The sequence below is a fragment of the Lates calcarifer genome, linkage group LG8 (genome assembly GCF_001640805.2).
Source record: "Lates calcarifer isolate ASB-BC8 linkage group LG8, TLL_Latcal_v3, whole genome shotgun sequence".
Lineage (NCBI taxonomy): Eukaryota > Metazoa > Chordata > Actinopteri > Centropomidae > Lates > Lates calcarifer.
In genome coordinates this window covers 24,258,877-24,275,754 of record NC_066840.1, presented here as the reverse complement: position 1 = coordinate 24,275,754, position 16,878 = coordinate 24,258,877, and the positions used below count along the sequence as shown (strand labels likewise).

Below are 16,878 nucleotides of genomic sequence, written 5' to 3'. Positions count from 1 at the left end.
TTTGATTCACAGAGTTTTGACATCTGCTCAATTTAAACTCAAATAAATATTAGTTAATCATTTGTTTATTAATAGAAATTCAACATTTCGCTGCAAGACTGTAACAATTAAACACTGTCTCTCTGTCACGTACAAAATGTTGTTTTTATTTTTTCAGGAAACTGTTGAATATTACTCAAAGTTTACTCTCTCGTAAAGTTTTCAGAAAGTAGATTTAAGTTTAGATTTAAGAAGTTGAAGCAGTGTTTCAGATTTCACATGTGAAGAATTGCAGAGTTTGTCCTGCGGCGGTTTCAAATATTTTTACAGATCATCATTCACTTTGTTTCCATTTTATTTGGCTTTAACTTTGAATAATTTACTTTTCCTGCAACACATTTTCACTCCTGGACGCTTTTTTTGGTCAAATCAGATCTGTCAGAATAAATCAGAGGTTTGTTAGTTGTAGTTCTGACTTGAGTTCTGTTCAAATGTCGGATTCCAACATGACGTGAATTTGGCGTCATGTGACGACTCAGTTAAAATGAACAGTGACACTGACTCTGTAAATGGAGTAACAGTTTTCTGACTCTGGATCTTTTCTCCTCTTCCAGTCGGTGTTGTGACAAGAAGAGCTGTGGGAATCGCAACGAGACGCCCTCCGACCCCGTCATCATCGACAGGTAGGAGCTCACCTGGTCTGGAACTGTCTGCCGCTGTGAACCTGTCTGCAACACAAACACAAACAAACAAAAAACAAACAGAGTGAAGCTTGGTTCCAGGAATCTCATTTCACATCAGGTGGATGTTTTCAGGTTCATGTTGTCGCAGAGTGTCAGTGTTTGAGTATAAATGATGATGATTTTCTGGACGTGAATCTTGTTGGTGAACGATGCCTGGTCACTGCCAGTGAACGCAGCACGGTTCAGACTGTAGTGCAGGACCAGGACCAGGATCAGGATCAGATTCTCTGGTGGTTTTGTGCAGCTTATCAGTCGTCAGCCACTTCCCTCCCACACACAAACCTGCCACAAATACAACACAATAATCTGAGCTCAAGGTCCCCTTACTGCATTTTTTCTGGGCGTTCATCAGCGTCTCAGTCACAGTCTTTGTGAGTTTTTTTTTTTGAGGTATTTAGGATTAGGATTTAGGTATTGTCCTCATTGGCTTTAAAAGCTGAGCATGAAAATTTACTCAAGGGCCACTTACTAGTCTCTTCTGGAGCTGTCAACCACATGATCTTCACGAGTACACAGAGAAATCTCCTCTACTTTTTCCAAAGTCGACGATAAACTCTGTGATCAACTTTCTTTATTTCTGTTTTGGCGAAACAATCTCATCAGGGTCCATTTAGCAGTTGTTCCTGAGCTTTTGATCGCATCACATGATCTTCATCAGCAGATGGAGACGTCCAGTTGTTATGGAAGTGTAGACGTTGAGATGTCCACGTTCTCTGAGGTCTTTAAGTTCAGATTGAAAATTCATTTTCGGTATATTATCATCAGTGGTGCATTCAAGGACACTGTTTATTTCAGCTGCTAAAAATGTTTGTCAGAAAATTAAACCCTTGAATTAAAAAAAGCTTTCATAGTAAACAGATAAAATGTCAGTAGATTTCTATTTAAACGTGGAAAACTTTGATCCAGTCGTCGTCTTTTGTCCAAACACAGACGACATCTGATTCCTTTGTTTCTTCCTCCTTCTTCTTCTTCTTCTTCTTGTGTTTTCTGGCGTCTCACTTCTTTCTCACGTCTCACTTCCGACTCGAGGCTCGAGTGTGTGAACTGTGTAATCAACACCACACAGAAAAAAACAATGTTTACATGCTGCAGCACGAGCACATGCTCCGATCAGACGCCTGCGTCCCCTAAACTCCCATAACGTCAGGTTTTCATCGGCTGGGCTTCGTGTGACTGGTTTGTTCTGGACTGGGCTTTTGTGGGCTTTTGTTGCCCTCTGCTTTGCCTCTCAGGCAACATACAGACGCCTGCAGACGTCACTCTGGCTGAAAGGAATTATTGAAGCTATTTATGCTAAAAACACTGGAATCAATGCAACATTTTCCAAAAACAACATTATCCGTCATATTATCAGGCTCCTGTCAATAAATGAAAATGTGTGTTTTTTAAATAGAAGTCTGGATATCGGCTGTGATTTCTTCATTTAATTGGATTTAGATTCATATTTCTTCCTTTTAAACTACATCACAATGAATCCATTGAACTGTAAACACATTTATCTGTGTGGCAAAATAAGCAGCTTATATTCTCTGTCAGTAAATGTATGATATAAACAGGGGGTATTATGAGTTTTACACCTTGAATCCTGTGTTTTTAGCCTGTATTTGTTCACATGTAGTGAAATTGTCTCCATTAAACGTAGCTGAATTAGCCGTTAGCACTTCCTGTTTGCGGTGGGCTCATGTATGTTCAGACAACTATCACCGGATCCCTGTGATACTGAAGGAAACTTAAAATCGTGAGTTTTTTTAGTGGAGTTTTGAATGGAGTTCTTTCTTCTCTGCGCAGACGTTGATTCCTTCATTTATTTTTCATCCAATGTCACAAAAAGAAAAAAACCCTCATCCCTCAAACATCAGCATCACAATCTCTTATTAACGTTCGTCCTCGCCGTCTAATCCCTCCGCCCCGCCGCGTCCTTGGGAGTCGGCGGCTGTCCGTCACAGCGCCCGGCTGTGATTGGTCGGGGTCGCAGTGGTGGGAGCCAATGACCTCAGAGGAGGTCAGAGGGGAGGACGGACGGAGGGGCCGGGGGGGTCGGTACCAAGTCCATGTTGGCTCGTTAGAGAGGCCTTGGACTGCGGCCAGGACACACACACACACACACACACACACACATAAGAGAAAATGTGTTCATACATGTCAGAACGGGAACATATCAGTGTGTCTGTACACATATAACACACACACACACACACACACACACACAGAGTCACAAATACAATCTTGCGTCCTCTCACCTCCGTTGTGTGTGTGTTTGATGGGTGTTTTCAGAGGTTTTGTCACCTCTCCGTGTGTCCTGTCACACATGAGATGGACTCCATACATCCAGCCTGCAGTGCGACACACTGCTGTGTGCTGTGTGTTGTGTGTTGTGTGTTCGCGCTGACGTCGTTGTGTAAGAACAAAAACCTCAAACGATTCTACTTCCTGGTCGTTTCTCTGCAGCTCGACGGCTTTAATTAGGACACGACAGGACACTGATACTAGTCCACTAACCCAGGGAATACACACACACACACACACACACACACAGTTATTGTCAGCATATTAATGGACACACACACACACAGTAACACGGACACACACATATATGTGCAGACACACACACTGTCAGTCGTCTGCTGCTGATTTACTGCAGCTCTGGTTGTTTCTCTGCGTTTTAGCGCCTGTTAAGAAATGCAGGATTTATTACTGTGACCCCCTCTAATACACACTTACACACACACACACACACACACACACACACACACTTCACATAGAGGTGGGGGAAGGCAGGGTGTGTGTGTGGTGTGTTTAGTGACCCATCATGCAAATGATGTAGCTCAGCAGCTACAGTAAAGCAGTTTAATGTTGTAAATTCACGTCTCGCTGAAGTAAATCAAACTGACACACACACACACACACACACACACACACACACACACACAGTTATTCCTTTGTGATTTTTATGTTTCTCTCTCTCTTTCTCTTTCTCCTCCTCTTTTTATTTCCCTTCACGCCTCCCTCGTCGTGATCGTTCGAGCCTTTTCTCCGCCTGTCATCCCCCCGGTGACCTTTGACCTCCTGACTGGTCGGGTGCGCTGTCGGCAGTCATGACATTTTAAAGGTTAAACAGAGGCAGCGTTAGTGGAGGTTTTTCTGTCCAGAGCTTTCAGCTGAATCTCACAGCCTTCCTCAGTGGACATGGAGTGTGTGTAGTTGTCGTGTAGATTGTGCTTTTATTAGCAGCAGAGCAGGATTTTATCAAACTGAATGGTGGGCTAAAGTTGTGCTGCTGCTGCTAACGTTAGCTTAGCTTGTTTTAAGATTCAGATTCCTTCAGTGTTCAGTTGCTCAGGAGGTTTTTACCTGCAGCCGAATCATCCACACAGATCTCCTCCTCTTTAAAACAAACAGACCTGATCATTAAAACTTAAAAAAAGAAATGAATGAAGCAGTTTCACGTTACAAATCGATGTTTCTCTGATGCTCTTATACGACAAAAATCCTTCATCCAGATAAAGATGATAGTTATAAGGTTATAAAAAGTGACAGTGACGTCAAACAGCGAGAAAGGAGTCGTCTGGAAATGTTTAAACTGTTCACAGTGCAGAAATTCAACATGAAAAAACAAAAACAAATATATTTATGTACCATACTTTCTGCTGTGAGAGCAAAAGTTTCTTGCAAGAGCATCACTTTTAGAAGAGCATGTGTGCACCTGCAGATCAATGAGCAGCATTGATTTATTGGTCGATATCGGTTTTCCAGGATTTTTGTATCCACACGATGAAGAACCTGAACTCGTTAGGTTTTAAATTAACTGGATTAAAGGCCTGTGTAGTGTGTGTGTGTTACATGATGCCTCGCACCAGGTGAAGCTGTCAGTGAGCACTTTAAGGACCTCTCCTCAACGTAGGAGAATAAAACGGCAGAGGATGTTTTCTGATATTTTTACTCAACCTGAAACTGAAGCTTGAAGGGTCAGGCCTGTGTGTGTGTGTGTGTGTGTGAATATAAATGCGTGGCGATGCTCCTCTCAGAGGTCGCTTTGTTTCCTCCGTTTGCCGGTTAATGGTCGAAATCCTGCCGAGGCAGCAGAACGCGGCGCTGACGGATCGCCGTAACACCGCCGTTATTACACGCTAATATTGCAATTAGATGGGCGGCCAAGTTGCCCGAGTGGGGCAATAAATTGCCGCAGAGTGTCAGAGCGTACGAGGAGGCCGAGCTCTAATTACCCAGAACACACCTCCCCCTTCCTCCCCCCGCTACTCCTCCGCTGTCTGACCATCACCCTCCTGCTTTAATGGTCGGGCCTTACATGGAGGTCGCGACCCCTCCACCCTCCCAACACACACACATATCACCACTTGTTCCTCTAACACCATTTGCAGCTTTGATGTCATCTGTAGAGAGGTGAGTTTGGAGTGATGGAGGACGACCTTTGACCTCCTGTAGCCTGAAGACATGAGGAGAGAAGACGTGAGGAAAACGCTCCCTCCTCTCTGAGTTAAAGGAAAATTGAAGCTGAAAAAGGTTAAAAAACAAACGCGTTTTATTCTTTTTCAAGCGCTGACTGTTTTGAGAATTAATCATCATTTGCACGGAGAAACTCCTGCACAGCGTCTTTGTCTCACAGTTAAGATGCTTTATCGTCTCGCGGGAGCTGAAATGCCAGCGAGCGTCAGCAGAGAGAGAGAGAGTGAGAGAGAGAGGTCTGATTTACAGAGACGATTCAGGACGAAACAACACAGGAGTTTAGATAAAAGACGCCTTAGAGAGAGAGGTTTCTATTGTTCTTTTATTGGTTTGTTCTCCTTCACGTCCAACTTTTACTCTTTTACTTTCATCCAGGTAAAAGTCTTTAATTCTGCCTGTGGCTGTTCTTTAATTCAAGGTTTCTGATTTATGCTGCGTTCAGGGGCAGAGGGGAAAAAGAAACTCTGAAAGACAAAATACTGAGCTGTAGACCAGCACTCTGATCTGTGTATTCTACATTTAATTCTCTGACTGATCAACTGTAGGACGTAAACTGTTTTTTCTGAGCTTTCTCGCCACAAGAGAAGGCATCACAATCACAGACCGTCAGAGGCTCTGGGTCAAAGGATCCCAGTCGTCCCAACGACGTCTTAAAAATATGTTAAACTGTCAGAATATTTGTTTCTTTGATTAAAAAATGTCAAAAGCTACAAGAAGACTACGACTCCCAAGGTGCAGTTCACCTAAGTAACATTCAATCACATCCAAGAATGTGTGAAATGTTCCTTTAAGCTGAGCCTGTCAGTTCTTCTTCTGTCTCAAAATGGCAGACGTGAAGCTTTAAGTCAAGTACGATCTGTGTGTGTGTGTTGGACCCCATGGAGGGTTAACTCCACAGGGGGGTGGGTGTTGGTGGTGGTGGGGGGTTATCTGCCCCTGTGGACCCTTCCCAGCAATCGTAGCGTATTGATCTGGCGAGCGAGGCCCATCGGAGCCGGCCAGATTAAGAGTATAGATTTACAATAAAAGCAGGACATTACTGGGCAGGCGAGGCTAAAATTGAAAGGGGAGAGAGAGGAGAGAGAGGGAGGGAGGAGGGGGTGAGGAGGAGAGGAAGAGTTGGTCAGAGTGGAGGGAGGGAGGGAGGCCTGGAGGTTGCCGCAGGGCTTTGTGGGTAATTTGAGGGTGACGGCGGATACACGCAGGTCAACTGCTGCGCCGTGATTTCAGGTTTATGTCGGTTATTGACGGAGTGACGGCGCGTTGGAGAGGAGCCTGAAGGGGCAATGCATTGTGGGTAAATCAGAGCCAGGTTGGACTGATTGGCGTTTTATTTTGAAGGCAGGAAGTTGCTAATAGGTCCGATTTTTTACACCAGAAATCAATATCTCCAGCCAGCGCTGACTCGGTTTTAGGCGAAAAGAAGTAGCGGCGTTCTCGGTGCAGATGTGTGGCGGTGGCTGGAGGTCAGAGGTCAGAGGTCAAAGTGGAGGTGGAGTGATCGGATGGATGCGCTGACGTCACACAGCTGGTGTGAATTCAGTCCCTAACTCTGTGCGAGTGTTTGTGGTTGAGCTGTAAAATATAGATGTTGGTCGGACGCTGCAGCAGGTGGCCTGATGTTCAGGACTGAATTATTCACCACAACTCAACACACACACACACACACACACACACAACACACACACACAACACACACACTGTTTATCTTCCATCTGATGTTTTTTTACTCATTTTATTTCTCTTTATTTTTGACTCTTTTCAGGTCGTAAACAGTCTGTCAGTCCTGATTAAACCCTCACATCTTTCTGTGTCTTTATGAACATTCAAGAGGAAGTTTCACTTTATTATAATCGTCTGTTTTTCTATTTTTGTTTTTACTGATAAATATCCTCCTTTTCTTACATGTTAATAGAGCAGTTTAACAGAAACAGAGAGAGAGCAGGAGGTCAGAGGTGAAGCATCAGTCCTGTTTTTGGAGTCGTGTTTACTTTATGTGACCGAGAGGAGTAATAAGAATAGCACAGAGGGGATGACTAACAGTGTGTGTGTGTGTTTGTGTTTGTGTGTGTGTGTGTGTGTGTGTGTGTGTGTGTGTGTGTGTGTGTAATCAGATCTCGTGACCGACCTTTGCCTCTGTTTTCCAGAAAAAAAACGACAGCATCAGTCGTTTGTTTACGTTCAGCAGCAGCAGAAAAACTGAGATTCAGATTCTGTCTGAAGCTCAGAGGAGGGAGGAAGTTTCTCAGAGGGTGGGTGGGGGCGGAGTGGTGGTAACCTGTCCCCCTGCCTCCCCCTGCCCCCCCGTCCTACCTCCACCTGTCTGGGTGTCTCCATTAGACCCTGGTGTAGCTGGGGGCCTGCGGGGGCCCTCGGGGCTCGGTCAGGTTTGATGTGATCCAGGGAGAAATGTTCAGTGGCCCGGGGTGTCTCCCACAGCCATTTACCACAGGGGAGAGAGGGGGAGAGAGAGGGAGGGAGAGGGAGAGAGGGAGAGAGAGGGGGAGAGTTTATATAAGACAGGGAGGAAGATGGAGGTCAGCTCTCCTGGTGGACTGAGGATCTGATGAGTCCAGATTTGCTGGGTTTAGACACAAAATCACGACTAGAAGTAAAAACAAAACTAATCCTACCACTACTACTCCTGTGTGTAACAGTACTGTCTGTGTACTGCAGGATTCAAAAACACAATACTTTTACACTACTTGGTCCTGGTCTCAGGCTTGACTTCTTGGTTCTTGGAGTTTTATTTATTTATTTTATTCATGTGTTATTTTTCCATTATCGTCTACTTGTCTCCATCTTGTTGGTGTTTCAGCCTCGAACGTGGTCCAGTCTCACGGGTTGGAGCGGACTCTCGAAGCAGCTCCGACTCAAGTGGTCATTAATATTTTTGGGACAAAATCCAAACACAGTCCCCGACTCTCTGCAGCTCTGTCACACGTTACACTTTGTGTTTTACTTCTAATTTAAAGCAGCGATAATCAGCAGACAACAAACAGATTTCCATTGGTGGAGGAGTAACTACGGATAATCAGAGGATTTTTCAGATCATAACATGATCGACTCACGTCTGTATCCACAATAAACTGATTTGTCCAACATGCACAAGAGTTAAATTATCGATAAACGAGAAAATAAACTTTATTTATTCAGCGACTCCACTTTGTAAATTTAATTTAACGGCTGCAGCTAAAACAGAAAGATCTCACTCTGGTGAAGGCCCTGAAGGCATCACCACAACGTGGACTCTCGTCAGAGTCCAGGTTTTGGCCCAAAGACGAGCCGAGCCGAGCCGAACTCGTCCCGTCCCTCTATTCAGTCCCCCCCCCCCCCCCCCCCCGCCCCCCCGCTCTGTCACCCTCTGGTTCCCACTTCCTGTTGACTCCTAATTGGATTGAGGAGTTAAGGCCAAATGTGATTACATCACCACCTGCAGCTTCGTTAGCCGCCTCAGTGTCAACATCCAGCGGTGCTCAGCTGGAAACACCCCCCAGCATCCCCACCCCCCGCCCCCATCCCTCCCCCTCTGCTCCCCCCCACCCCCGACACCAGGGGATCATGGGAACTTTGGGAGTCCACCCCCCACCACCACCCCACACCTCTGCCTCTCCTCTTCTCCCCTTCTTTCCCCTTCACCAAATCCCCCTCCCAGCATGCACCTCACCCCCTCAAGGCAAATCACCTTGTTAATTTCACACACACACACACACACACACACACACACACACACACACACACACACACAGCTGTGAATATGTATAAACTCACAGCTTCTGCATTTTCAGACACACACACACACACACATGCAGGTAAACACAATCCTCATTGAGATGTCACTAATACCCCCCCCCCCCTCCCCTCACCCCCTGAGCCCTCCCCCAGCTCCCCCCCCGACCCCCCCTCGGTGTTCAGTGTGAGAGAAAAGTTATCGATCTCTGTTCACTGATCCTCTTGTTGACATCCAACATCAGCACCAACTGCTGCTGCTTTCACAGAGGGAGGGGGGCGAGATGGGGGGGTGTGACCTGCTGGTGTAAATACCAACCCATCACCCCCCCCTCGACCCCCCACATCTCTGTAGTCCCGCTGTAAAATCTTGCAGGATTTTAAAGATGCTGCAGGAAACTCTCGACCAATCAGTGACGTTCAACGCTGCAACCCCCACCCTGAAAGTTCCTGAGAGTCTGCCCCCCCCCATCCCCCACAACTGAGCGGGGACTTTTTTTTAAGGGGGGGGGGGGGTTTAAACTTGATTCAGACCTCGGTTCCTCTTCTGGAAACGCAGGTGAAAGGTTCCTGTTCACCGGGGAAAGTTCCAGCAACTGCACAACTTCCTTTATTGTGGGGGTGGAGTGGGCGGAGTGGGGGGGTCCAGACCTGGCAGTTAGTGGAGTTAAAGAAGAGGGGGTGGGGGGGTGTGTGAGGTGTTGGTCAGAGCTGTTAGTATTCAAAACATCAACACTCTTCTGATTAGAAACAGCTACTCTCTCTCTCCATCGTCCTGCCACTCATTCTCAAGCTCGCTCGCCCCCTTCCTCCTGTTAATCACTCGAGTGTTTTCCCAATTAAGAATGCACTGATAACCTTCCATCACACACACACACACACACACACACACACTCACACACAGCAGTGGTTTAATCAGGAATATGAGTGCGGTGTGGCTAATTAAGGACGACCATCCGTGGGCTCCTGCCTCACCAGCAGATGTGGGGGAGGGGAGTGTGTGTGTGTGTGTGTGTGTGTGTGTGTGTGTGTGTGTGTAGGTAGCGACGTTAGCATGTTAGCAGTATTTTTTCTGGAGTTCGTACCTCTGTCTGGCGTCTCAGCCCAGAATCAAACAGCAGAATTTACATTTTCACAGTATTTGGTCTGTGTTTGAACCAATACGCCACCAGGACGCTCCTGTTTCTGTAGTTATTCTGTCCACTGGGTCCTGGAAGATTTCAACCTTTTTTTTTTTTTTTTTTTTCAAATTCGATGTGTTACCCTGCGCCAAACCTCAAGAGTATCATCCAAGAATATCTGGAGATATTTCAGAGAGATATTTAATTACTATGCGTCTGCAGAGTATCAGAGGTTTTGTTGTTTTGCTTTGTGTGCAGACCCAACACTGAGGCAGCATTTCCCTTCAGCAGCCTGCACCGCTGACTCTGATTGGCCGAGACACCTGTCAATCAACCAATCAATAATTACATATATATTTATATATAATTTATCATAACTAGTACTTTTACTTTTGGATTTTGGATATATTTTGATGCTAATACCTGTGTATTTTTACTCCAGTAAACTTTTTTTTATATTTAAAATTTAAGTAGACTTTTTACTATCTTTTTAGATTGAGCAATTAATCAGAAAAAATTATATATAGGTCAGTTGATAAGCAAATAATTGTTACTTAAAGCCCTAATGTGCAGAAATATGTGTGTAACATACATGAAAATTATTAAGAAAATGTAGCTGCAGGCAGAAATAAACAGGCTGAGACAGATCTTTACAGGTTCTTTTTAAAGAAGCAAATATTATATAGTGACTAATTAATGCGTTTTTATTTTTATTTCATTATAAATAAAAACTTAGTTTCATATTCAGTTTGTGTTTCAGCACATTTAACCTCAGAAAAACATAAAAACACACGACCTGAGGCAGAAACAGAAACAGAGCAGCTCACTGAGAGACGGAGCAGCAGAGTTTTATTTTCTTTTTTCTGTAGATAAATAAATAAATAAATAAACAAAGCTGCTGCTGTGTGTGTGTGTGTGTGTGTGTGTGAGAGAGAGAGAGAGAGAGAGAGGAGTGAAATGTGAGGCGGGCGAGTCCAGACAGGACGACAGCAGGAAGAGAGATGGAGAAGATGGGTGAGGGGGGTGAGGGAAGGGGGGGTGTGGATGGACAGGTGGGGAGGAGGAAGAGGAGGAGAGGGGGTGATGGAGGGGTGAGAATGAGACAGTTGTGGGGGGGAGACAGAGAGAGAGAAGAGAGGAGGACAGATTAAGAGGGTATTGATTTCTATATAAAGATGGAGGGATGTGATATGGGGGAGGAAGAGGGGGGGGAGAGGGGGGAGGGGGGTCACAGCCGCTGGGGAGGAGAGACGACGGTTTGGGTTACATAACGACCAGAACACCCGTCTGTTTCTCTGTAGTAGTTTGATGAAAGGGAAACTTACTAGATCCATCCGCTGAGGAAGACCACAGGCTGTGGTTGAAAGCTCCAGAGTTTTATAAACTTTTTAACTCGACCAATGAAAATACGGTTTCCTGGTCCAGCTCCTCAGTCTCGTGCTGTTTGGTAAAATGACACTGAATAGTTGTTCACTTTCCCCGTGACGAAAAACAAGGTTTGACGCCAGCAGGTGTTAGCATTAGCCAGCTAGCTTTGGTAATGTTAAAAGTGGGTAGCCCTGATATAAGCTATGGGTTTTATAGGGTGTTTCTTGCTATGAGTCCACATCTTCCTGTTTTGGTCGTCAGCCCTTTTATGCGCCCAAAAATAGCAAAAAATAGCTAGCTAAGGTCGTCTGTTTTCAACTTAGCTGGGTGAAGATAACTAGCTAAAACCGGCTTTATTCGCCTCAGCTGGGCAGCACAGAAAAGGTGATGAGAAAGAGAGGACGAAATTGGTTGCTAACCTTGCTAATGTTAGCACCTGTTACATAAGCTATTCATGTTTGGTCAGTCCTTTTGGTAAATAAAGTTGACCTTAGCTAGCTATCTTCACTAGCTAAGGAAGTAGATGGTTGTAGCTAGCTATTTTCACTATTTTGGGCAGAAAAGAACTGACAATTGATACACAAAGATGTGCAGAAGTACAAACTTTAGTTGCTGCGATGATGCCCTCATTCAGTGACCTTTTGACCTCGTACTTAGTGCTGCATGCTCCCCTCAAACAATTCAACCTTTAACTTCAGAACATTTTTCTGTGGAGAGTCAAACTTCAGCCTCAGTTTGTTCCTCTGTGTATGGTCGTGATTCCTTAAAGCCTGTGAATGCAGATGGATCCAAAACGCTCTCTCACTTTTTCTCGCCGCTGTACCTGACCCAGCATAATGACATCACACACAGTGGTAGATAAAACACACACACACACACACACACTCTCAGCAGCAGCTCTGAAGCATGACAGAGTGTGTTTCTACCTGCCGTACGGAGCCGTGTAATCCCTTCGCACCGCAGCGGGCGTCCATCAGCTTCACCTCGCCGCCGAGGCTAAACACAGCCAGGATCAGCTGAGTGTGTAGGCCTGTGTGTGTGTGTGTGTGTGTGTGTGTGTGTGTGTATGTGTGTTATGGGCGTGAACACAGCACACCGGGGGAGGAAGGGGAGGAGGAGGCAGCGTCATCCATATTTGATGGTGCTCCAACATTGAAGCTTGAAGGAGACACACGATAAACATACAACACATGAAGCTACAAACACAGAAACACACGCTCAGTGAGAGTTTACTGATGTTTCTACTGTTTCTACTGACTCCAATCAGTTCAGTTTAGATTCAACAAACAGCAGTAATGGTGTCACACGAGAGTGTGTGAGATCAGTCGTCTTCTTCTGTTGTAAAGTTTCAGGAAATGTTTCTCCATCGTTTGTGAAGTTAACTTGTAAAATAATTATCAGCTTAATTCAAAGTGTTTGATTGTTAATGAAGGAGAACGAAGGGTTTTCTGTAACTGCATTAAAACATTTTCAGCCGTCATAGTTCATCACTAGAACTCTAATCTTAAACCAGATGAAGGATTTTTGTCGTCGGACGTCTGGATCTTAACTAATCAGAGAAACAAGCTGAACAAACAGCCGCTCTCTACGTCCTGTGTCTGCTGGAAAAAATGTGAAACTGTTTTATTCAGTGTTTTTACTGATTTTAATCACTTGGTCTGTTTGTTTTGGAGAGGAGGCGACCTCTGTGGAACAGGAAGGAATCCTAACCTAAAAACAAGCTAGGCTAACGTTAGCAGCAGCTAACAGCTCGCAGCCCCTTACTGACATCCTGTGTCCGCCAAAGTGCACCAGAAAAACACAGATTTTTAAAGTAAAACCACTTTATTCAGTGTTTTCTCCAGGTTTAATGATCATGTCTGTTTGTTTTTTAAAGGAGGAGACCTCTGAGGAGAATTCAGCTCCTCAAAAAAACCTCCTGAACGATGAACACGAGTTGTATAAGTTTTTTAACAATGACTAGTGTCAGCTGGACGTTGTATGAACTTGTGGTTTAGATATTGAAACTGCAGTCAAGTGTCATCATTATGTTAGAGTTGGTTCTGATACCTGGTTCCACTCTGGATCTGGTTCCTAGTTGGCAGAACACCCTGATTCGTTAGCAGAGAACAGGTGATGTTTACCTGTTCTCTGCTCCAGGTAGATCAAACTTAGTGTGAAACAGGAAACATAAACATCACACTGACGTGTCAGATTTCCTGCTCAACAACAGGAACTGACACTCGGCATCAGGAGGCTTTAGGAGGAACAAAATTCAGTGTTTACATAGGTGAATAAATTCACATTTACACATCACACAGGTACACACACACACACACACACACACACACACACACACACACACACACACATACATACACCTTCTCTCTTCATTTCTTCCTGCACTACAAAATGTTGCCAAACAAGCAGCTCCACATTTTTTTTCTGTGAAAGCGTGAAAACAATCGGGCAGCTGAGCTGAGCTGCATCCTGCTGCTACACACACACACACACACACACACACACACACACACACACACACACTGCAGCTCACTCACCCACAACACAAATCAATACCAATTTATAATTCAGGATTGCTGGAGTTTGGGTTTTAGGGCAGCCTGGCTTCCAGCCTTCATAAATATTACAGTGTTATTGACTTGATCTCAATGAATTGGAGATTTTCTTCTTCTGCGTTTTTTTTTTTCTTCCTTCATTGCACCCCCCCAACACCCCCACCCTCCCTTCCTCCCCTTTCCTCCCTCCTTTTCTTTTGGATGCTTCTGAGGAATAAAGTCTTCTTTATTCATTCTCTTTGAGTCGGAGATAAGACGACTAACGGGAGATAACGTGGTGGCTAATAGCTGACGGACGAGCTCAGACCCCCCCGACTGACACACACCCCACACACACACACCACACACACACACACACACTCTCATTGCAGCCTCGTCCATTCATCCATCAGATGGGGCTGAGAGGATTTGTCGACCTCACGTCTGAACAAAGATGTCGTTGTGTCGGACACTGATCACCACGATCTGTGTGTGCGTGTGTGTGTGTTTCAATTCAGGTCAGTTTAGTCCCATCTGATCGATCGATTGATTTTAAGATGGAAATCAGGAAGCATTCACAGAACGTTAACGCTGGAAAATTTGTGGAAAGTACACACAAGCAAGTACACACATGCACAAAAAACACACACGCACAAAAAACAAAACAAAAAAAACACACATGCACAAAACACACACATGCACAAAAACACACATGCACAAAACACACACACATACACACACATGCACAAAACACACACACATGCACAAAACACACACATGTGCACACAAACACAAACACAACAATAACGATATGTTTGTTTTGTTTTCCAACATAATTTGAGGACAGGATTTACCCAGAATCCTCTCTTCCTCCCTCCTCCACCTCCTTATCCTCTTCCTCCCCCCTCCTCACCCCCTCCCTCCCCCCTCTCCATACAGTAAAGATGGAGATATTGATTTTCCTCCTGACCACCACCACAGTTTTCTTATTTTTCTCTCAGCTGATCCGCTGCTGACAGACACTAATGACAGTGTGTGTGTGTGTGTGGTGTGTGTGTGTGTGTGTGTTTGCAGAGCTGCGTAAAGCATCCTAAGAAATATTTTCCTCATTAAAATGTACCAAATCAATAGGGAACTTTCAAAATAAAAGCACAGCAGAGGGTGAGAATTGTTTTGAAAAGCAGCAGCAGATTTAAAACAAACAAACAAAAAAATTAACACATGACTCATAAAACACCAAAATATCCAGATACATAACTGATTGATCGGATGACCTTTATTGATCCCTGAGGGGGAAGCTGCAGAGGTGGAAATAAAAGAGTCAAAGTGAGGTTAATGTTAGTGGATTTATTGAGATAAACAGTTTTATGAAGAAGCTGCAGCTGTTTAAAAATCATTCAGACAAATATCAAGAATAATCCAAACAAAAGAGGTAAAAGTACACACACAGAATACTGATAAAATATTGATAAAACTGTTCCTATAATACTTATTTTCTGTTGGATCATTTTTCTGTTTTAGTTTTAATTCTTTCATTGAAGTAGATTTTTCCTTACTTTATAATAATTCTCCCAATTATTTCTCTCGTCGTCTCTTCAGTCGCTTCAAATGTGGACGAATTTGACTTTTTTTTATTTTTCTGTGAAACCGTTTCAAACTTCAGGAGCTTCGGATGTAAAGACTCGGCAGAAAAAACCTGAAGGTGTTTAATTACAGCTCGATAAACTGAAATAAATAAATAAATTACAGCAGAATAATAATCGACAAACAACGTGAGCTGCTGTTTAAAGTAGTGTCAGTCAAACTCCTTAAATCTGATGCTCAGGTCGTCGTAGCAACGTTTAGCGAGGAGTGAGGAAGTTAAATTAGCTTTAAACGAGCAGTTGATTGACAGCGAGACGGACCGATGGAGATGCAGGTGTTTTTTGGCGGGAGTGATCACCTGAGTCTGCGCTCACCTGTCGACTCCGTAAAGCTCAGATAAATCTGAGCCTAAATCAGGAGGACGTCGGTGCAGCAGAGTCGTTTTTCAGCGGGGATTGGATTTTGGTCACGACAGCGGCACGCCGATCCTCCGGCTCTGCCCTTTTGGCTGCTAACGGATCATCTGCTGCCGGATAATCATGACTGAAATATTGAAGCGGCGGCGTTTTGGAGGCGAGTGGAGCTGAAATTTGGCACTTGGCAGAGCGATGCAGGAGGAGGGAGGAGGGAGGAGAGGGGGGAGGAGGAGGGGAGGTGTGAGTTCATCCTCTGCCCGCCTGCAGTCGTCTTCCTTCAGCCCCACAGTAAAACCCCTCTTAGTGGGTAGTGCCATCTGGCCGGGGCCCCTGGCGGAGGCGTAACGGGGCCCAAAAAACTCGGGGTCGCGATGCTTTACTGCCCAAGCCTGCCGCCTGCAGATGGCAGCGGGCGTGCCGCTGGAAAACGCCAAGGTCGCGGCGGCATGTGGCGCCGTGGAAGGGAGAGCTAAATGGCAGCAGGGACGGTGGAGGGAGGGGAGAAAGGGGAGGAAGAGGAGGGGAGGGGAGGGAGGCACCGCTGGAGCCATAGCAACATCAGGGCCGTGCTATGCTACATTAAAGAGCAGCGCTAGCTCGCCATATGGGAGGGCTACTGCTATCAAAGCTAATAGCTATGTTAGCTTAATGTGCACACACACACACATACACCACACACACACACACCACACCACACACACACACACACACTAGTTCAGGCTGATACAAAACAAACTTTATTCGTGTGTGTTTTAGGTGAATGTTGTGGTGTGTGTGTGTGTGTGTGTGGTGATCAGACACACACACACACACACACCACACACACACCACACACACACACACACAGTGAGGTGGCAGCTGGTGGAGTGAAAAGCCTCCCAGTACAAAGGAATTTAATAAGAGAACAGCTGAATGAGAGAGAGAGGGGGAGAGAGGGGGA

At 45.1% G+C, this 16,878-nt stretch overlaps 1 protein-coding gene across 4 annotated transcripts in view; it reads left to right on the top strand.

The window, feature by feature from the left end:
• LOC108873742 (transcription factor COE3) overlaps window positions 1-16,878 on the top strand; it is a 165,743-nt gene that overhangs the window by 68,267 nt on the left and 80,598 nt on the right. The window contains exon 4 of one of the 4 annotated variants that reach the window (XM_051072577.1): window positions 594-662. The exons of the other annotated variants lie outside the window; for them this stretch is intronic. Coding sequence (XP_050928534.1) covers window positions 594-662 — 69 coding nt within the window. The remainder of the gene's footprint in view (window positions 1-593; window positions 663-16,878) is intronic. 4 annotated transcript variants of the gene reach the window in all.